This window comes from Mytilus galloprovincialis, chromosome 3 (genome assembly GCF_965363235.1).
Source record: "Mytilus galloprovincialis chromosome 3, xbMytGall1.hap1.1, whole genome shotgun sequence".
NCBI lineage: Eukaryota > Metazoa > Mollusca > Bivalvia > Mytilida > Mytilidae > Mytilus > Mytilus galloprovincialis.
Genome location: NC_134840.1, coordinates 42,788,212 through 42,811,546, shown reverse-complemented (window position 1 = coordinate 42,811,546; position 23,335 = coordinate 42,788,212). Strand labels below are relative to the sequence as shown.

Genomic DNA, 23,335 nt, shown 5'->3' with positions numbered 1-23,335 from the left:
TTTATATTTAAAAGTTCAAATATCAAGAATCCAGTTAGCAGATAAACATTTAAATGACTTTAGAAATCAGGAAATAACTAAAGAGTTTTTCAGGCAACGGAAACGATTTTGAATCAAACGTATTTTAGAGTTAACCAATTGCTGCATATCATAGACACATGTTTTAAGAGGGATATTTCCTTTCAATTCTGACTTAAAGGATATAATAATGAAGTTTCTTAAGCAATAGCATTCTTTAACATTCAGGGTTCTCGATAAGGATTTTTAAAGGCGAGTCCAGGGACTCATCATTTTTAGCCATGATTAGTCCAACAGAAAGAAAAAAATATTTTATTGCAATATAATGTAATATTCTAGTCTCCATTTCCTAACAGAGCAATGAAATGACATTAAATTCAGATCACTTTTAAACTTTTGCTATAAAATGATGATATTTGTGTTTAACTGTGTTCAGTTTATACAAAATATTTCTATCTTGATGCATCTGTGGACTCACCAGTTTTGAAATGGTGAGTCCAGACAGATTTTGATGAGTCCAGGACTCATGGACTCGTCTTAGTGAGAATCCTGACATTAGCCTTTGAATATGTTTTGCAAAGACACTTTATAATGCAAATGTTGATTATGTAATTTGTTATCTAACAGAACTAACCACCCAAAGTCGATGAACCATGACTGAAGGTTTAAGGTGAATTATTATATTTTTGGCCCAATTTCAAGACCTATCAAAAAGAAATCCATTATATATAGAAATAAGAAGATATGCACTGATTTGGATCTATTTCTAACTAAATGGTGACCTTAACAATGGATTTGTCAGCCTTAAAACAAAAGGGATATTTCTGCCATAATATGTGACTATGTATCCAACTTTGCTTCAAATTCACACAAATATTTTCCATTAATCATCCCTATAGCTCTTTCTGCACTAAGGACCATCTTTTCAAAAATCTATAAAAATGTATCGAAAATTGATTACAATCACAAGTACAAAAATGTACATGTATGAATCTCCAAATATCACCCAGAAACCAATATTGAGTGACAGCTAAGTGGCAGAAAGGGCAACAGAGCAGAAACACTATTCTTGTACCCTTAGTACTTGGTAAAATTGGGTAAACCTGTATAAAAATAATTTTTAAATAGTAAATACGATGATTTTAAAATGTTAAACAATGTTTATGTCTTGACTCTTCTACTTCCTATACAACCAAATCAACTATGAAAAAAATCAACATTGACGTTTAGGAAGGTGACATCTACATGATCATTTTTTAGTTTTATATTAGACATTTCATGCCTGGGTGAATGTTTTCAAATATTTACAAAAGGATTACTTTCTTAATGATAAATGCAATGCTTACAGTCTTTCATCAGACCTAGAGTAAACCTGTAACTGATGTTCTAAATGTTGTCTTCTCTGTTCCCTGCAAGTATATAAAGTTATGTAAAATTTCGGTCTTGTATTTAAGGATTCTTTTACTAATATAATTTTTTTTTTGGTGTTTTAACGTCACTTTTAAGCACCGCTTTTAGGCTATTTTGTGGTGGTCAGTTTTTATTGGTGGAGGAAGCCGGAGTGCCAGCCTGCCAGGAGAAAACAACAATACAATACTTACACATCTATATTCTATTTACATGTATTTATATTTTTTTTGTAGTTTTAAGACAAGGAAAATTTAGCAAATCTGCTGTATAAATCAAATTTCTCCACAAAAGTAAAATGGATTTTGTCTACCTTCACATCTTTCCCATGTCTACATATACAATGGTTTTTCATTTGGTTATCCTGTGGCAGTGGGGATCAGTTTTATATTTCCTGGTGAAAATAATATATTGTTTACTTCCTGTAACAAATGGCTGATGAAATTTGATCAATAATTTGTTAAATAGCAGCAGACTTACAACTTTTAAGTATATTCATGTTTTACCAACAGGGAATGACATAAAAATACTATGTACATGTATATCATCAAATAACATGATTAAAATTTGCTGCCCACTAGAGAAGTCTTTAGCCTTCAGTTTTTTAAGTCTTTTTCTCTTTATCAGCAATTAAGTAAAATATCCTTTAAGTTTAATTGCTTTGATTGAAGTATACTGCTAATCTATTAATGTTTTTTTTATGTAAATGAGTGCTGAACTCTGTTTTATGTGCTTTTTTGTTATTTATTTTTAAATTGAAAGTCAGTTTAAGATCGAGCTTTACAGATCTCATTTTTACTATGATATTATTTATGTTGTACTTATCTTGTCTGACTCTAAATAGGAAAATAGTTATTGACTTACATTTTTCAGTTACACTTCTGATATCAAATAGAGTTATTCCCCTGTGTTGTCAAATGACAATATAATAGGTTATGCTTTGTTACAGCAAACATTTGCAAATAGAATTTTGAAATTTTACAAAGGACCGACACAATGTGGGTATTTTGCAATAGAGATAACAGTGTGAAGCATCATGCAGATTATGTTCAAGGACCACCAGGAATTTATTTTAGGAACTCTGGACGTCTCTGGTAATAATCGAACTCTGGACGTCTCTGGTAATAATCTATTATCTTGAATAATTTGTATAAACATGCAATTTTCTTATAAGTTGCTAAAGTTTCAAATAAAATAAATTTTTTGCATAAATTAATACACCTTATGGCGATTTGTCCGGCATTACAGGACATCAGACAGTTTCCCGTGAAAAATTTGATGTCATTATAAAAAATATCTGACGCCACAATGGAAAATTGAGTGTTGTTTGACATCAATAGTTCAAGTGGGACAGATTCGTGAGTCATCCAGAAAGAGCGATATGGTGTAATACTAGAATGGACCTGATCTGGAGGTGACCAGTGACAAGTCAAGACAAGAAAATTCAAATATTTTATAAATCAGATATGTTTGCATGAACATGTATACCTCTTGAACATTAGAGTGATTTTAACACCATCTATTGGCAAAATATCATAGAGGTCATGCATTATAGTCATAATAATGTCTGTGATTTTAGATCAAAATCAAATAAAAGCCAAATAATGCAAATTATCATAGTTATATATTTTGTATGCATATGAAAATACAAAAAAAAAAAACAGTAAATAGCTTTCCGACATGAAAAAATGTAACAAGGTTCATGTAAGTAACTGTCCTGTGATTATTACATACTGTTCACACATAAAATCTTGCAATTCCTTCTGTTTTTGGTAATATTCAACATTCGAGGACGCCATTTGCAAACAAACAGGGACGAAACGAGTCTTCCTTACAAAAGAGTCTCCACCTCGATTACGCATGTATCAAAATCTATTTTAGTTCTCCAGATTTTTTTAAATTTATAATTGGAATGAAAGAAAACCTCAAAGAAAAATAAGAAAATATAATATAGATAGATTCCTTTCATTTTTCTATTCATATTGATTACTTTTATAATTTATCAATAAATGTATCTGTTAAAATTAATATTAACTTTGAGATGTTTCTAAAAATAAATCACCAATCGTTGTCGAGGATAAAAATAGTTCTGACAGCATGTATTTATAAATTCAGAATCATTTTGTTTTTCGTTGAAATTCATCATAAACGACACGCTGTCAAATAGAAATTATTTGAATAATAAGTTAAAGAAAAAAACTCACAAGTTTATAATTGTTAGAAGGAAAAAATAGTAAGTAATTTTCTTTTAAATTGGAAGAACATGGCATTTATAACTCAATAAAGGTGATTTTATAATTTAACATGGTTTTCCAAATTATTATTATGATTTGTGTCTTTCAATTTATATTAAAAAATCATTGTTATACAGTACTTTGCTCATCATTTTAGGCTTTTGGAACAATATACAATTTTTTTATTATATCTTTAAATCAAACAATATAATCAGGGGCGGATGCAGGAATTTTCGAAAGGGGGGTGCTAACCCAGGGCAAAGGGGGGGTGCAAGGGGGGGTGCAAAACATATGTCCCGATACAAATGCATTGATCGGCAAAAATAAAGGGGGGGTGCGCACCCCCGGAACCCCCCCCCCCTGGATCCGCCACTGATAATTTACTTTCTGTTTATAAAATTTATAATGTCATTACAACATATTAATTTATTGAAATCAAGGATTTGTATAGTAAGTTACTATACAAATCCTTGTTGAAATTGAATAATTTTTTTATTCTTGGTATTTTTCTTATATTTTATGAGGGGGGTTAGGAGGGGTCCTGATCCCGAAATCCAGGGCTTAAAAACACGATATCCCGAGATCCCGGGCTAAAAAACACGAAATCCCGAGGTCCCGAAATGTGGAAAATAGAATTCCCAGATCCGAAAGGGTCAATCCCGAAATCCTGAGCTTAAAAACACCTGATCCCGGAGTCCCGATAAAGGTCCTATCCCCCCTCTTTTATAACTTTGTTCTATAATCAATGATTCATGTATTATTGTTTTTTTCTTAAATTTTATATAGAGAATAATACATGGCAAAATCCGTATCATATGTCGTATCATATGTCGTATCATCCCGAGACATCAATATCAGCCGAAGGGCCTTTAGGCCCGAGGGATGAAATTGGTCGAGGGTGATACGGCATGTGATACAGATTTTGTCATGTATTATACGCTTTATCATATATTTTAACAAAAGAGTATTATATTATATGAACTATTTTCTGATCCATAGCACTGGGTTACCTTCAGTTCTACTTTTGTCTTGTTTTAAAGGCCTTAAAAGAACTGCTCAATTACTTATCCAAAGCACCTGGGTTACCTTACAATTTGCGTGCTATTGTTTTAAAAATATTTTGTTTAAACTGTATTATTGTATTTATTTGTGTGTTTTGTATTTTTTATAGTTGCATTTAGTGTGCCAAAAAATATGAAAACTTGACGTTCGTGACATCACATACAATATGAAAACTAGACGTTCGTGACGTCACATACCAAACAATGACGTCATTCAAAAAATTGACCTATTTTGAGGAAAATTTTTCTTAAGCAAAAAAAAAACCCAAACTGACTTTATGTAAAAAAAAAAAAAGAAAAAAAAGGAGGTGTGTGATAAAGGGTATGCGATAAAGGTTGCGCATCAAAGTTGCGCAATATGGATCCTTTGCAAATTTTGATGGTCATGTTACCTATACAGACCACAACTTTTGTAGGAGTCTGTTTTGCCTTGTGATCCTTCTAGAAACATGGCTGTTACTAATGCTTTATATAGAACATAGGGGTACTATTAAATGAGGGTCAGGATGGGGTCCTTTAATTTGTAGGCCATTTTTCTCTATTCTTTAAATTTTTTGTCCATTATTCTCTATTCTTTATATTATTATATACATAATGTAAGCACCAAATTAATTTTATTCTCTATTCTTTATATTATTATGTAAGCACCTAATTAATTTTATTCTCTATTCTTTATATTTTAGCTCCTCATTACTCTCTATTCTATAAAACCCCCTTCCACACCTTCTTAAAAGTAGTTTTTAGCTAAAAAAAAATTATCAAACTTATATTACAGGTACATAACAGCAATGTATCAGTCATTTAAAAAAAATATATGCCAATTTTAACAAGCAGTCCTTGGAAATTGTTCTCAAGTCTTCAAGTCAGAAAATTTCAAAAAAAGTTTTAAAGAACATAAAAAATTGTTTTTGATTATTCTCCTTGGACTAAGAACAGATAAAGGTACAAAAAATGTATATATGTGCAATGTGGGGACAATGGAACAGTCTGTTCTTTTATTCACATTGTTTATTGCATTTAGATTTAATAGACATTTTCTTATCAACATGTTATCTGTACTAAAGTACTTTTACCCAAAGAATATTCTCTGGGGGGGGTTTCTTAGCTTTTTTAGCGATCTGATTAAATATGGGAAAAAATTAAGATACAAAGTTTACGTTTTGAAATGGTGATAATAAAAACCTGTCAAAAAATCACCTTTGCAGTAATCATAAACATGTATTTTAGTAAGCAGATAATGAACAAACAAATTGACGGAGAAAAGCTGATGAATAAAACTTGTTCCACCGCTACCAGTGATGAAGTAAAATAATCTGTGTAACTATTTGAATATTTCAGGTAGCTACAAAATAACTTTGAAATGCAATTTGGGGGACAATTTGTGTTTACTGGTAAACAGGAGGATGAGGAGGTAGCAGAGGATATAGAGGATATTATTGAGGAGGTTGATGAACAAAACAGTGGAGGAGATTCTGATGAACAGGTATCTATGTAACTTACCTATCTATTTTGTAAATAATATTACAGTAATAAAAAACATAAAAAGGAAACAGGTGATGATAAACTGATTTCAAAACACATCATAGAATCATATATTTTACAAATTAAGATATTTAGATTAAAAACGATAAACATTACATTGAACTTTTGAAAACAAAACTCTGGATCATTACTATGATTTGTGTCTGAAGAAAACCAAATGAAAAACATACTGACATCCTCAAATGCTCTTCAAGTATTACAGTGGTGAGTGATCATATCTGTGGGGTTTATATTTTCTGTTAGACTTTAGGGATTGCATAATTTTTACTTTCAGTTAATGTTTACTTGCCTCTGTTTTTCAACTGTAGCTCTACTAAAATAATAGTGAGCCAGGATCACAAACAGCAAGAGAAAGCACATTCGGGAAGTGTATTAATGTTCTAACAAATTATTATATTTTATTATTTCAGCAATGTATTTTAGATATACTGGACACAGCTGGTCAAGAGGAATATTCAGCTTTAAGAGATCAATATATAAGTACTGGAGATGGTTTTATGATTGTATATAGTATCAATGATGTTCAGTCTTTCCAGGAAGCTGAAGCAATATATAACTTTCTTTTAAAAATAAAAGATACAGAAACAGTCCCAGCTGTAAGTCTTAGTAACAACAGTGAATACTAAAAACTGAAAAAAAACATGTACATAGATTTAGTGGTTCGTGTTGTAGGATAGAAATGACAAAAAAATCACTTAAGATACATATACTACTGTGAATTGTTGTTATTAATTTATATGAAAAATTTCAAAATGGAGGTTTAATTTATTGCGATTATAACCCTCTCACTTTTTTCACAATAAGAAAAACATTGAATAATTTCTGAATTTACAGTACTATGTTATTCAGACAAAAGGAGTTTTTATTGATGTAATTGTTACATTTGATAAACATTTATGAGATATTCAAAAATTAAGCCCCAGATCATGTTTATATTAAAACCTATATTGGGTATATTAAGGAAATTCTGTATGATCTGTCCACCCACCTTGTAATTGCAACTCATCCTTAATGACTAGATGTCCTACATGTTTAAGGGGAGATAACTAATTTGCTTACTACAATATCTGGTAATAGTCTCGTAAGCACAACTTATCTTAAACTGTTGGACAGATATTGATGAAATTTTACACATTTCTGTATCTGTATTACATGAGGATGTGCATAAAGGAATATTATACCTGTATAATGTTACAGGGAAATAATGAAAAGAGTCCATTCCACTCACTTATTATTTGGCCCTAAAATCTGATTAAAATTCAACTGCCATAATATTGTGAAAACATATGTTAAAATGTCCAATTGTTTCAGTCAACTAAAATTTCTAAAAGTTTAAGGGGAGATAATTGATATATTCCCTTCAATATTTCAATTGTGTTAATAAATTTTTAGCACAACTCCTTCTTAATAGGAAGACAGATATTGGTGAAATTCTACATAGTTGTAGAGCCCTACTGGAAGATATACTTAATATCTGGTCCTGCATGTGAAAGGGGAGATAATTGAACTGACTTACTTACTTTGTCCTCAAAGTTTTAGGGGAGATTATCAAAGTATTCCCTCCAATATTTCAATTGTGTTACTAACTTGTAAGCACAGCTCCTCTTAAATGGTAGACAGATATTGATGAAATTATACACAGTTTAGAACGCTACATAAGGATGAACTCAAGGGAATAAAATCTGGTCCTGCATGGGAAAGGGGAGATAATTGAACTGACGTGTTTACATCAATAGTGCTATATGTGGTAAGAATCTATAGTATGCCCTACCCCTCTTAACAGGTGGAGAGATATTGATGAAAACTTACAAAAATGTAGATCATTAATTGCTGGTGTGCATACAGGAATAGCATCACTGTCATACTTGTTAAAGGGGAGATAATCAAATTTATTATGATCTTTACTATTTCAATTTGTGATAATAGCTTATAAGAGCAACTCCTTTTAATGGATAGACAGATATGAATGAGGTTAAATAGAGTTGTAGAACCCTACCAGAGAATGTAAAATAAGCATTTTAAAGGGGAGATAACTGAACTGACTAACTTACTATGATTCTTAAATCTAAGGATGTGTAAAAAGGAATGAGTCTGCATGACTATGGTTAGTTTGCTGTTAATGATGTTTCTATCAAAACAAGTCAGGTCCATATATTATACCAATAATTTTACTTTGTTTCAACAAATATAATTTTCTCTGGATTTAAATTTCTCAACATTAAAGTTGGAATTGCATCAAACCTAAAACTCCCTGACAGCAAGGATGACTTTCGAAGATTTAGGGTAACATTTTAGTGCCCTAAGAAAGTAAGGGAAAGGATCGGATAACACATTATTTACCTTAATGACTCTCTATACCTGATTCATGGTCAAAAGAAGGAAAATAAGTTGCCATAATTGTTCCTGCTATTACCACATTATTAGATATACTTCATTAAAAATATGAAATTATCTAAGGAGTAATTGAAACCCATAATAAATTAAAATATAAAAGCCTTTTATGTACAATAAAATTATCTGTTTAAATCAGCAATATATCAAGCAGTGTGACTGTGTCTGGTTTAAAAAAAATAACAGTAAAATCTTATATGTTTCACAGAAAAGGATAGAAAGATTTTTGTTCTCTGAAAAAAGAAGCATAAAGCATAGATTAGAAATGAATTTCCTATTTTCATTACTGGAATGTAGAATTTAAATAAGGGCTTCCATTCAGAATTGTATTATTTCAGTCTATTGAATAAAGTATTGATTTCATGTCAGAAAAAGTAAGAAAAAATGCTTTTTGAATTGTAGATTCTGTGTGGAAACAAGAATGATCTTGAAAGTGAACGTAAAATCACAACAGAGGAAGGGTCCGATTTGGCTGCCAGACTAGGAATTCCCTTCTTAGAAACATCAGCCAAAACTGCCATCAATGTAACCAAAGCCTTTGAAACATTAGTGAAAGAAATCCCTGGCACAGCATCTTCATACAAAGTATGGTTAATTAAATAATAGTGTAAATTCAGAAATTAATGATGACATGAACTTGGTAAAATTTCTTGTCAGTTGGGTCAATGATACAAGTTTCAGCTTTAATGGACTGCAAATCCATGAGAGTAAAACACTTACTGTAAAGGCATGGTATGACAAAAACATATCTGCATAAATATACGTTCATAATTAACACGATATCAAAGAACATTATAAAATTAGATGAGAAGTTTGTGCCATTGAAACTCTAAAACAGTAACAAAATATACATCTATAATTAACATTCAGTCGTCTGATGAAATGTATAATCCAAATTCTCCATTTCTTTACAAGTTTATTTTTCCCCAAACAGTTGATTATTTTTTCAAAAATCATTGTGTGGTTTGCATAATCATTGATCAAAATTTAATGATTACATTACGCTTTCTTGTTTTTCTCTTATTTTGTTATTGTGATGTCTTAAATGCTAAACTTGATGATGTCACATTGCATAGAAGAACTGGATCTTTGAAAATCATTAGACACAAGATGAAACTTGCCTTCATTCTTTTTCTAAATATCCTCAAAGGAATAGATTCCACCAATATATCTCAATGTTTTTCTTCTTTAGCTGTTAAAATTATAATTATTTAAAACACTTGACTTGCTGGTAGATGTAAAATTATAAACTGTCTAAGCAGGAGCATTTGAAATTGATATACAATGTAGAATTTCTTGCAATATCAATTATGAGTGTCTCCTTTCTAATATTAATTCAAAGTTAAATGCAAATGTAAACTTTTGATGTTGGGGGCCTGCAAACATGTTGAAACCTGGCACATTCTGTTTTGGGGTCTTTTAACGAAAGCTATGGCTTATTAGTTTTGCTCATTGTTGAAGGCCATAAAGTTAAACCATTATTTATTGTTGACAGATAGTAATAAATGGTAGTGGAGGTGTTGGAAAATCCTGTCTGACATTACAATTTACATCTGGAATTTTTATGGAAAACTATGATCCAACTATTGAGGATTCATACCGAAAAATAATAACTGTAAAAGGAAAGAAGAAAGTACAGAAAAGTAAATCAAAACCAGAAACACCACAAGCTTCCGGCGTTACTTCTAGAAAAGATCAAAATAGAGGAATATTGTCCTCATTGTGGCGTACATTAAGTGGATCATTTAGACGAGGAGACAGAGCAGCATCAGCCCCGGTTAGAAGACAAAGACCAGCAAGCATGGGAGATTTCCCTGTATTTAGGGGTCATAAAACAAAGTCCAAAATGAAAGTGAAGAAAGCTGATACAAATGTATTGTTGCTTTCTATGAAAGATCTGGAAGATGAGTCAGACATAGCTACAGGTGATCCTGTGACATGCGAAAAATGTCAGGCTGTATTATCTTGTGTATCTAAAATCACACAAGAAGAGGACAAGACTAAATGGATTTGGTAAGTATTGTATGTTATAGATTTTCTTCAGTACACCATTTCAACTGCAAATATTAGCTGTTAGTAAGGTCTTTTTTATTACAGATACAAAGATAATCGCAAGAATTTCTATGGTTAGTGCTATGTATTTCTTTATTACTAGGTAGATACATGTACAAACTGTACATTGTATATGCGATAAGCAAACATTTTGTGATGCTATTATCACAAACATTGTAAACTACAGGCATGTTAACTTAACTTGAAAACTGCCTAAAAAATAATTTTAGACATTGTTATCATAATAATGCATGTACACTGTAAGCATATAATTCACCTCTGCCGAAGAAAAAAACTTGAAATTTTTGCATTCAAAATATCACTCCTTTCACGTATAATAGATAAATTAAGTCCTTGTTATATTTAAAAGAAAATTTTGATTTGATATGGGGTTTGGAAAAAAAGGGATAAAGTTTATATCATTCTTATTTCTAGTGAGTTTTGTGGAAAAGAAAATACCATTATGGGCCTAGCAAAAGAGGAAATACCAACCAAAGAGACATATGATTATGTACTTTTTGTTCCTGATAAAATCGAAGAGGAGGAGGCCACCGGTGAAGAAGCAGAAGCCAAACCTAAAGGACCTAGTAAAGGATACCAGATATACTGTATGGATGTGAGTGGTTCAATGGACCAGAGTACAGAGATGTCCCGAGTTACATGTGAGTAAAAGCTCTATTATGGATAAATCTTTGAAAAAAAAACATAAATTCAAATAAGAATTTCATGAAAATGAATGGTAAATAATTTTAAACATTTAGTATTTTTACATATAAAAGGTGATGTAGGGTATATGTATATATCAATGAGACCGCAACCCAATATCATTAAACAAATTCTGGAAGGATTGTCATGAAATTTATATCAAAATTTTTTATCAGCAATGTCTGGTGGAAATTAAAAAATCATTAATGCCCTAATAAATGGTAATTTTATAGAAAGTTGCATTGTAAATGCTCACATGTGTACAATTCTTACTAGATAGTTTTAAAATTCATTATAAAAGGTTTTAATATCAGTAATGTCTTGGACAATCAGTTTTAATTTATTTTTAACGTTATAATTTTTTTTAACATTATAATTTTTTTTTAACAGCTGAATGGCGAAGTCAGCGTGATGGAACATCATATGGAGCTGAGTATATCACCAGATTGGCAGCCATTAAACAAGCATTGAACAGGTATCTATTCTAAACTTTAAATCTTAATGTAATATATTGTGATTTTAAGTACATTTTGAAATACAACTCATTTAAGCATGTTATCCAATTTTGTCATATAATTTATAACAGCTTGCTTCCTCAAAGTGTATTAAATTTTAAACTGCAAACATATAAGAAACTTCTTGGTTCAGTTTAAAAAAATATTTAGAGCAGTCTATCTTCAAAAGTAGTATTTGCCAAATATATCCTTGATAAACTTGATGATGATACAAAACATTTTAAACTTCATGAAAAAGTTATTGTGATATATAACATTCTTTAATTTGATTTGTCAAAAAATGAGGACTGTCAATTGTACAATTAAAAAGTTAAAAGCAAAATCATCTAGAAAAAAACAAAAAAACATCATCACTGTTCAGTTAAAAGATCATGATACAAACTGTTCTTTAAAATTATTACTATCAACCTTAAATGAATCTGATTAATCTGTCTTTTTCCAGACAACTTGAAAGACTTGAAATAGATCAACCTGATAGGAAAGTTCAGCTAATCAAGTTTTCATCAGATGTTGATATTTTTAAACATGATGGAACCCAGCATAAATGTAAATGCAACTTCAGTAATTATAACTCACTATTAGATGAAGGAAAGAAGTTTGCTATGGATATGACAGTACCTCCCATTTCAGAATCCTGCAGGTACGTATAGCCAGGAGAAAGCCTGAACTTCTACAGCATCTTATCTAGAAAAATAAGGAGATGTGGTATGATTGCCAATGAGACAACTACCGGTATCCACCAAAGTTTAAATAAAGTGGATGTATCAACTATAGGCAACAATATTGCCTTCAACAATGAGAAAAACTTATACTATAGAGTTGGGTATAAAAGTCCCTGTCATGAAAATATCCAATAATTCAATTGAGAAATTTATAACAAAACAATTTACAAAAAATATAATTGCATAATAACACTTTACACAACAAGAATTGCATAAGTGTCTTTAAATAGTCATATATTAGAGTCAAATTTGAACATACATATGATGGTGATATTTAGTTACTTCAGGTGGTCTGTATGATGTGATAACTCCAAATATATTTTTAAAAATTAATCATGATTAAAGTATATAAAAAACTTAAAAGTATGCTTATTTTTTTTAAAAGATTTTTCATAAAATATTGACAACAAATGTTTGAAAGTGAAATGTAACTTGCATTTATGTTGTTATCCATTCATCATAAGTTGCCAATGAAATGCTCTAAAATGATACAATGCTAAGGAATTGCCAGACAAAACATTTCATGTGAAATTTATATGAGGTCAAATCTGGTACATGTACTATATACCTATATACTGAATTCTAAAAAAAAATTGTATTCTCCAAAATAATCAAGAATCCCTATTAACGTTAATAGAAATAATCACCTATATGATATTTTCAGTACTTTGACGACTAAAGTTGACTCCATGCGTACTGAAGGTTGTACTGCCCTTGGGCCTGCTTTGTCTATTGCTATGGGTATTGCCATGGGAACAACTGGATCAGAAATTGTTCTGTGTACTGATGGAGCTCCCAATCAAGGTGTTGGAGGAGGGACTGATGGTTCAGAATCAAAAGAACATTTTTATAAAAAGGTTAATAGGCAGTCTGTATAATTAATAATTAATTCTTCTGAAAAAGTTTAAACAAATAAACCACTGACAGGTAAATAACCAAGGAGAAGTTTCTAATATATTTTTTTTTTTTTTTATAGTTAATGAAATAAATTTGCAAACTATTTTTTTTTACACAATTCTAAATAATAAATTGAAATCCATCACTTGGTTATTGAGGAAATGGATAGATGATTATCTAAATTTGTATTCAAATATGATGATGTGTTTGATTGTTGTTGTTAAAATGAACTTTCTTTTTTAATTGAATATTATATTGGTATTACAGGTTGGAAATAAAGCCAGAGAAAATGGAATTGTGATATCATTATTAGCAGTACAAGGAGAACCAGTAGAGTTACAGAAAGTATCCAAATGTGCTGAGATCTCAGGTGGAACCATTAATGTCCTGAATCCACTGGAAATGATCAGACAGTTACGTTTGATCTCACAAAATTATGTTGTAGCTACAGCTGTTTCTATTACACTTCAGCTTCATCAAGAGTTGGAAATTGATGATTCTAAATATCCTAAGGTAAACTTATTGTTAGCTGAGATTTACCAAAATGATGAATGAAAATTATTAAAAAAAATTACAGATGATATTTGAACCAAGGCTTCCAAAACTGTCATATATTCCGAACATTTGTATAATGTCCGATAAAAGTCCAGCTGGGCAAAGCATGAAACGGTCATATACTTTTTAGTTATCAAGGCTTTTTCAGTCATTTTAACATAATTCACGATCTTTTTGACCCAACCTTTTGCCTTTAACATCAACACATTTCCGGTCATTAAAGTGACATGATGATTAATTACTGTCAAAACATCCCCTACTTCAATACTTTCTAATTTTTATCAAGGCTAACTAGTAGTTGGACAGCTGAAATCTACTTGTTCAGGTGACAGGTGATCAATTTTCAGTACCGGACATCGTAGAAATTGATCGGTCTATTCACAATTATTTTCTTACATTTCAGCGGTTTGTATCAAATCGATTTCGTCCAAAAGATTAAAATTATTAGAAATTAGTTTATCAACATGATTTGATGAAAAATTTAAAAATGTTTTAAATGAAAAATCGTCAGAACTATGTTGTATGAACTAGAACATGTGTGTGCATGTGCACAGGTGGGAAATTTAATTATGCATCCTACATTTCTTCAAAAATGCTAAAATTATCATTGATACCTGTATCAGTATTTTGTTGAAGAAAATAACGTGGTGGAAAGAGCTTCTTCACTCAGTCGTGCTTTGTAAACTTTCACGGATTTTACGTATCCGTTTAGGGCCCATGTTTTACCATTGTCAAGTCAACATCCGGTTAGAAAAATGTGATTTAAAAAACGAAAGTAAAGTTTTTGACAATGTCATTTTGCACAAATAAAGAGTCTAAGGCAGATATGAGCACGCTGATGTGCACACTTTGAATGATGCACTGCCAAATTTAACAGTTTACATCCGAACATCAAATTCATATCAAAGTAAAGTTTAAAACGTTTTTTTTTAATGTAATGTCAATCATTGGAATGGCCATCTAATTACCATAATTGCCTTTTGTGACTAAGTCTTAAGGGACAAAAATCGGGATCAGATATAAAATGTCCGGCTGGCTCAAATATTTTTTTGAAGCCTTGATATTAACCAATTAAATTATTTTAGCAATTTTCTTTTAAATTAAGGACAATAAATATTGTGATTTTTTGCCCCTGCCGTAGCAGAGGGGGCATTTAGTTTTACCCTTGTTGGTAAATCTGTCAGTATATACAAAAAAATTGTTTCTGTTCTCTAACTTTAGTTTGCCTCAAACAAATGTTATGAAACCTATACACAATACTTATTCCCACAAAACACAATTAAAAAGTGTGAATTTTGGTGGGGTCATTTTTCATTCCTAGAGTTATGTCCCTTTACAAATGGAAAAATTGCTGAAATTTTCGTTTCCATTAACTATCTAAAGTTTGCCTCAATTAAATGTTATGAAACTTATAAACAATGCCTATTACCACAAAACTCAGATCAAGTATGAATTTGGGTGCCTCACATTAACCGTTCATAAGTAATGCCCCTTTACAAATAGAAAATTGGTGAAATTTTTATTTCCTTTCTCCAACTTATGTTTGCCTTAGCCTAATGATATGAAACAACTTGTACACAATCCTTTTTACCACAAACTCAGATGCAGTAAGAATTTGGGTAGCTTTGCTTTTATTGTTTTTGAGTTATGTCCCTTTATAACATTATATGCAAGAGGGGGAATCTTACAAAATTTCATTTTAACACTGTTGGAGTTAAGGATTTGTCTTTTGGCTTTCCAGCCTTTGGTCTATATTATGTCTGATGAAGATTATTCTTACCTGTTAATCATATGGAAATCTATAGTTTCACTGTTTTTCTATCCCAGTTGAAAATAGTAAAAAACTAGAATGTGTCCATAGTACACAGACCAGAAAACATAATGCCCCTCTACTATCATAGGTGGGGCATAAAAATAGTGAAATTATAGATGGTGTAAAGTGGCTTATGTATTGACCTAAAGGAAGGTTTATAAAACAAGCCAACCTTTATTTCCCCTACTATGTCATTAATGATAGTGGTTTTTACTTTTCAGAAGTTGGTTTAGGATTTTTTTAACTAGATCTTTAGTGAATAGAGCATGTGCATTTACATTTCTTAGCTGTATTCAATTTTAATGAATTTTGTTTATTGTTATTTCAGGGCAGCAGTAGAGTTGTTAAAGAGGTTGGAAATGCCACCAAAGACACTGATATTATCTTTAAATTCAAGCTTAAAAATCCTGGCAAAAAGTTGGATGTAGAGAGCCTGCCATTCCAAGTAAGAAAACACCTACTTGTACATGCTGTTCTAATAAAAGAAACTATGCTTTAATATAGCCATGATATATATTAAATTTTAATTTGACTCTAAGGGTTAGAAATTATTGAAGTTTACTGCAATAATTCTAGTTTTCATATAACCTATCATACCATTGTACTATTGATGATATCAATATCTGAATACTGTTTATGCTACTGCTGTCTGGGAGGGCCATTGACATTTACCATTGTCTGTACTTCCATCCGTCTGTACGCCCAAAAATTGGTTTCTGTTCTCTAACTTTAGTTTGCCTCAACTAAATGTTATGGAACTGATCCACAGTGCTTATTACCACAAACACTGACCGAGTTTGAAGTTTGGTGGCGTCACTTTTACCATTCTAGAGTTATGCCTTTTACAAATGGAAAAATTGCAGATTTTTTTTTGTGTTCTCTAACTTGAGTTTGACTCAATCAAATGTTATTGACACAATGCTTATTACTACAAAACTCAGATCAAGTACAAATTTGGGTAGTGTCACTTCCTGAGTTAAAGCCCTTTATAACTTTATATGCAAGTGGGGGCATTATCTGTGTCCTATTGTCATATTCCCCATTTATCTTCAGTTATTGTATTGTCTGTGAATAAATGCATTGATTTGTAGACTTTCCAATGTCAATGGTCAAGTATTTCCAGTGTAAGTAACACATAAAGCAGATATTTACCCAGAATCAGTTAATTTGCTTTAAAACAGATGTCAGTATGAGCCATATAATTATATAGTTTGGATTTTTGAAAATATGTTAGTTCAAAATTTGTGATATAGCTTCTGCTATTTGTTTTAGGCTCAGATAAAGTTTACTTTTAAAGATGGGAAAAAGATGTTACGTGTGATCAGCAAATCAATCCAAACTACTGACAAAAGATTAGATATGGAGGAGGTATAAACATTTAAACTTTTAACATTTAACATTTAATTTCTTAAATATTGAAGTCCCTTTGATGTATTGAGGAGAAAACTAAGGTGGCCAATATGTAAACGGACAGACTGAGAGGTCACAGGAAAATTCACAGTACACAAATTGATTGCAATGAATAATTTCAACTACCACATGATACCCTATGAATTTATTTACACACAGTTGAAAACAGTTTTAACCCTACCTTGTGAAAATAATGTTTTAAAAAGACCATCATAATCAATAGAATTAGAGATTTATTCTGAATATACCTGGGCATTTTAGTACCAATAGATTTTACAGATTTCATGGAATCAAAATGAACATGATTTTGTATTGTAAACAAGATTGTTATCTGGTATATTTAATGTTTTTGAATAATTCAGGCAATTAGCAACAATTTAGGATTGGACCCAAACTCTATTTGTGTTTTTCTACAAAACCTTTTTCACTTTTGGCAAGTTTTAAAAGGAATTAAAGTCAAATTCCATATTGATAATAAAAGAAAATGCTGGATATACTATAGATAATGTACACCATTGCAGGGTATGAATGTTGCTGTAATGGGTGTGGCCACTGTGCAGACTACATCTGATATGGCTAGTGAAGGAGATATTGATAGAGCTAAGAATATTTTGTAAGTAGCATCTGAAATCTTAACCAGGATAGCATTACTGTAATATATGTTAAAATTGAATTTAATGATAAGACTGCAGAAATCGAATTGTATTACAAATGTACTAAGAACAATATACTATTTTGCACACAACTCTGATGAGGATTATTAATTCAAAAATGTTCATCTTTTTTATTTTTTTAACATTGATCTCCTTTATAAAAAGTTACCTGTAATAATGGTAAAATAGAACAAATAATTTTTCAGTCACAATTATTTTTTAAAAACTAAAATGATGAAAGTTCCATTTTCCTTAATTTTATTTACTGTATAATTACTCTGTAGATGTTCCAACAATGCTCTGATTGCTAAAGGAACACATGGTGCTGACCAAATGGAAGAGAGATGTGCTTATTTGTCAGAGAGTAAACTGATTCAGGAACAACTAAAAAATCATGAAGATCTGAAAAAGGTTAGTATATAGATATTACACACATAATTAGGACCAACGGAACACATTAGTTTAGAGCTTTAAAAGAAGTAAATTGTTTTTACTATTTAGCCTGAAACCTAAAATTTGTCTCATCTATTTGAAGTTGTAATTAAAACCAACTATCATTGTGTTATACAGACATGGGCCTGGTTGTTCAACTTGTTTATACAGTCTGACTCTTGGAAAACAGATTTCTCGGCTCAGACATTGGTATATAGATTACATTCAAGACATTCTTGAAAAAAGTAATTTCTACTGCTCTATAGTTACTGGGATTGTGAGTTATGTCAAAATGGTTGCTAATGAAAAAACTGTTTGTCAAGGCTTCATTTGTCATATAAATGACTAAAGATACAAGGGCAAATAATCATAAAAATGCTAATATAACACAGCTGGAATTAATATGTAATAGCACTACCTCAATTACAATCTTAGCTATTAAATGAATCTATGGTTTTAATCATACCAAGGAGTATTTATTTTAGTATAAATGTATTGATCTTACAAACCAAATTCATTTATTGAGCCAAGATCTAAGGGTAAGATAGACTTTTAAAAACCCCAGATAGCCTCCAATAATCAAACATCAAATACTAATGAACTAGAAAGAAGTGTACATCAACAACATAGCATAGATATAATGTACTTTCAAACAATTGAACGATTTTCGTACTATAATTGTACAGTACTAAATTTTTACTATTTTTATAAAGTATTAGATTTGTATTTCAATCTTGTAGTACTATAAAGATACAATAAATAAACAATATTTCATTGGTTTTATATTTTGATTTAGAATTTTACTGTAAGTGCAATAATAGCAAATTACTTAACCAGTACAAAAAAAAAATGTTCATAAATTGTCCTACAACAAGACCAATATACAAAACTAGTATGTACATTTTTTAGTACAAACGAATAGTACAATAATTTTTAAGTACTTCATTTATGTTCATTTGTATGAATTCAATGTTTTTTATTACTAAACAATATATTTGTGAAAAAAAGCTGTCTCTGAAATTATAGCTTATTGAATGACATATGAAACAAGTTGTTGTAATGTGTCAGTACTGAAAAATGCTTTGATTGGTTAACACTTGACAAGAATAATTTGATTAATTTTTGTCAATAGATCTTTTAAATTTCTAATTATCTATGTTAGTTAATCTCTTGATCATTTTACTTTTTAGCAAAAAGGAAGATACAGAGATGAAGTGAGTAATGCCTTTTCACAGGGGAGATCTCACAACATGGAAAGATACTCAAACAGCAGATCAAAGGGTCAATATGCTTCGAAGAAACAGGTCAAGGATGAAAGGGTTAAAACCCAGTACTATGACTACATGGCATAAACAATTAATGTTTGTAGTATGTAGATCAGGTCTATATTTATAAATATACACAATTCTTCAACTTCTACAGGCCTGATGTATGCTGCAGGAAACATTTTGTTTTGTTTTATAGTACTGTGTCAAATGTTTTTATTAAGAATTCTAACATAATACACATTTATATGTCATTCCTGTTATGTATATAACATCGAGACATATAGAAGTAGTTTGCTTGTATCTTAATCTATATTTTTGTCACAAAATACAAAATGGCTGATGACCACAAAATGAGTATATAAACCTTGTTGATGTTTTTGTAGATATAAAGATGAAACAGATTAAAAGTTGTTAAGATTTTACCTTTAAGTTTTTGTTAATTGTTAATTTTTATTGTTGAAAATACAATTCTGATGTGTGTTGTTATATTATGTAACAATTGAACATTAAGTAAGAACCTATCACCTCAAAGTCAAATTACTATTGTGTTTGACATACTGGATTGATATAGGCATTTGGGTATATCATTATAAGATGATACCATCAATACATCAATATGATCTAACCTTTGTTTAAAAGGTCAAATTACTAAAAAAAAATTGTCAGTTTGTCAGTGCCATTTTACTTTGTCATAGTCTTGGAAACCTTCAAGATTAAATTATTATTTTTTAACCAGTTTTTTTAGCTTGTAAGTGCCACAACATTTGTATCTTTCAATAGAGACATAATATGATATTTGTTATGTCTATGTATAATTATCAACACAAGACCAAACTTAAACCAACTGAGTTATGTCTAAAACTTTAGTCATAAGTTGAACAAAATATTGATCATTTGCAAATAAACATGATTAGACTAGAATAGCTATTGTCAGTTTTTGTTTGGTATATGTATTTTTTAGTTGTGATTTTATTCTCCTAATCCAGTTATATTAGCCCAGTTTTGACTAAAATTGGAATCACTTTGAGATTCTTTTATGATATGGATGAGAAGCTAAGACAAACTCCAACCTTTTCATAGTTAGATCTGCAGGTTGTGTCTTTTGTGCTTTTGTTGAAGGTTTTTGTGCATTGTAGTGATTGATGATTAATTTTACTATTTTTCTTATTTTTGCTGTAACACATCTGTCAGGCATGGTTGAGTGCTCATATTTATATATTTAACCCAACCACTTTCTATGTATGACTGTCCCAAGTCAGGAGACTGTTATTCAGTTGTTGTTGTTTGTTGCTGCCTGTCACATTTATCTTTCTTTTAATGTTTTGTCATAAATCTGTTTTTATACGACTGCAAAACAAATTTGCATTTGTTATTTTAGTTTTTATACGACTGCAAAAATTGAAAATTTTTTGGTTGTATATTGGTATGACGTTAGCATCATCGTCGTTGTCGTTGTCGTCGTCCGAAGACATTTGGTTTTCGCACAATAACTTTAGTATAAGTAAACAGAAAATTATGAAATTTTAAGATAAGGTTTATGACCACAAACGGAAGGTTGGGATTGATTTTGGGAGTTTTGGTCCTAACAGTTTAGGAATTAAGGGCCAAACAAGGTCCCAAATAAGCATTTTTCTTGGTTTTTGCACAATAACTTTAGTATAAGTGAAGAGAAATTTTAACACAAGGTTTATGACCACAAACGGAAGGTTGGGATTGATTTTGGGAGTTTTGGTCCCAACAGTTTAGGAATTAGGGGCCAAAAGGGTCCAAAATTAAACTTTGTTTGATTTTATCAAAAAAATGAATTATTGGGGTTCTTTGATATGCCAAATCTAACCATGTATTTAGATTATTAATTTTTGGACCTGTTTTCAAATTGGTCTACATTAAGGTCCAAAGGGTCCAAAATTAAACTTAGTTTGATTTTAACAAAAATTGAATTCTTGGGGTTCTTTGATATGCTGAATCTAAACATGTACTTAGATTTTTGATTATGGGCCCAGTTTTCAAGTTGGTCCAAATCGGGGTCCAAAATTAAACTTTGTTTGATTTCAACAAAAATTAAATATATGGGGTTCTTCAATATGCTGAATCTTACCATGTATTTAGATTTTTAATATTTGGGCCCGGTTATCAAATTGGTCCACATTGAGGTCTAAAGGGTCTAAAATTGAACATTATTTGATTTCATCAAAAATTGAATTCTTGAGGTTCTATGATATGCTGAATATAACCATGTATTTAAATTTTGGATAATTGACCATAATAAGTAATGTCCAATTTAAGTTCTGTGTCAGAAACCTATGTTGTGTCAACTATTTAATCAGAATCCAAATTCAGAGCTGTGTCAAGTTAAATGTTGTGTCCATACTTCCCCCAACTGTTCAGGGTTCGACCTCTGCGGTCGTATAAAGCTGCACCCTGCGGAGCATATGGTTTCTTATGAATTATTTAACAATTTGTCATGTCAGGGCATTTTATTGCTGATTATATATATATATACTATGGGTTTTGCTCATTGTCGAAGGCTGAACAGTGACTTTTTGTTTCATAAATCCACTTCACATGGACTCTGTTGGATAGTTGTCTCATTGCAATCATACCACATCTTATTTTTATTTATTTTTTTCAGATAAAGAAATTCAATTTACTTTTGCCATAATTATTACTTCACAATGACGTCATGGATATTACATCATTGCTTCAAAATACAGATAGATGACCAAAGGTCAACAATGTTATAAAGCTTTAATTATTTAGTGTAGTTTAGGTTGCAAAGATTTGATTTATTATATAAACTGTAAAGATGGGACTGAATTAACATTTCGTTAGAACCAAATGAATGCTTTATACAAAAAAATATGTGTATGGTCAATGATTAAAAAACACTGTAATAAAAAATATAAAAATTCTTATAATAACAGTTAAAAAGGAATTACAAAGTTTAATAAAAGTTATTATTTGATTTCTATTTAACATTGATTTCTATTTAACATTCCTTCATATTGTTGTTGTCAATGATAATTCATTGAATTTACTTATTGGTGTTGCTTTATATTGAACAATAAAACCATCTTAAAATCAATACAATTGGTGTCAGCTAATCAAAATTATGGAATATATAAATAATTGAAGATTAAATGATATGAGGAAAAAGAAATAATAGTTGATGTGCCATACTTACTTGTTGTTATAAAATATTTTAATATTATTATCTCATGTTATTAATATATGATATATGCGAATCTATTGCATCCTGAATTATGTTAACTCATTTGTTGATTAACCTCTTTCATTTTAATAGTCTTAATTATCCTTACAAACGCAAATCTTGTGATATGATTTATTTCTGGGCATTTTTGTGAAATCAAAATGATGAAAGTTAAAGAAACCAAGAGTTTACTCATTGAGCATTTTCACACATTGACACCAAAGATGGATTAAAATTTACTGCATTTGTTATTTTTAGTTTTTTCTTCTCATCTATGCTTTGATATATTGTTTATTTTTAATATTTGCTTTATGTTCGTACTCTTTGTGAAGTACTATATGTTTAATATGTTAATATGTAGTTTTATTTATTTTTTTTAACTTCTGTATCAAAGATATGATTTTTTAATGTTAATATTTATAATAAAAATTTAGAATGTAAATTTCCCA

The 23,335-nt window shown here is 30.3% G+C and overlaps 2 protein-coding genes across 10 annotated transcripts in view; one reads left to right on the top strand and one right to left on the bottom strand.

Moving 5' to 3' along the window:
- Nucleotides 1-3,292, bottom strand: part of LOC143067998 (uncharacterized) — a 24,948-nt gene extending 21,656 nt beyond the window's left edge. For 6 of the 8 annotated variants that reach the window (XM_076241722.1, XM_076241716.1, XM_076241717.1 and 3 more), the window contains exons 1-2: nt 3,160-3,291; nt 1,365-1,427 (exon numbers count right to left, since the gene is read on the bottom strand). Coding sequence is in view for 7 of the 8 variants with exons in the window: in XM_076241716.1 (XP_076097831.1) it covers nt 1,365-1,427; nt 3,160-3,287 (191 nt within the window). In the remaining variant the exon portion in view is untranslated. Of the gene's footprint in view, nt 1-1,364; nt 1,428-3,159 lie in introns of all 8 variants that reach the window. The other 2 variants (XM_076241715.1, XM_076241721.1) reach the window with 1 other exon arrangement.
- On the top strand, nt 3,062-23,335 carry LOC143067996 (circularly permutated Ras protein 1-like). Of its 2 annotated transcripts, none has more exons than XM_076241714.1 (15): nt 3,062-3,129; nt 6,059-6,203; nt 6,673-6,858; nt 9,056-9,238; nt 10,149-10,666; nt 11,141-11,367; nt 11,801-11,885; nt 12,368-12,565; nt 13,312-13,504; nt 13,812-14,057; nt 16,241-16,357; nt 17,185-17,280; nt 17,844-17,935; nt 18,260-18,386; nt 19,598-23,335. In XM_076241714.1, the coding sequence occupies exons 2-15, from the start codon at nt 6,081-6,083 to the stop codon at nt 19,757-19,759; spliced, it is 2,553 nt and encodes an 850-aa protein (XP_076097829.1). In that variant the 5' UTR covers nt 3,062-3,129; nt 6,059-6,080; the 3' UTR covers nt 19,760-23,335. The 2 variants fall into 2 exon arrangements, with proteins under 2 accessions (XP_076097829.1, XP_076097828.1); XM_076241713.1 differs by lacking the exon at nt 3,062-3,129 and adding an exon at nt 3,501-3,658.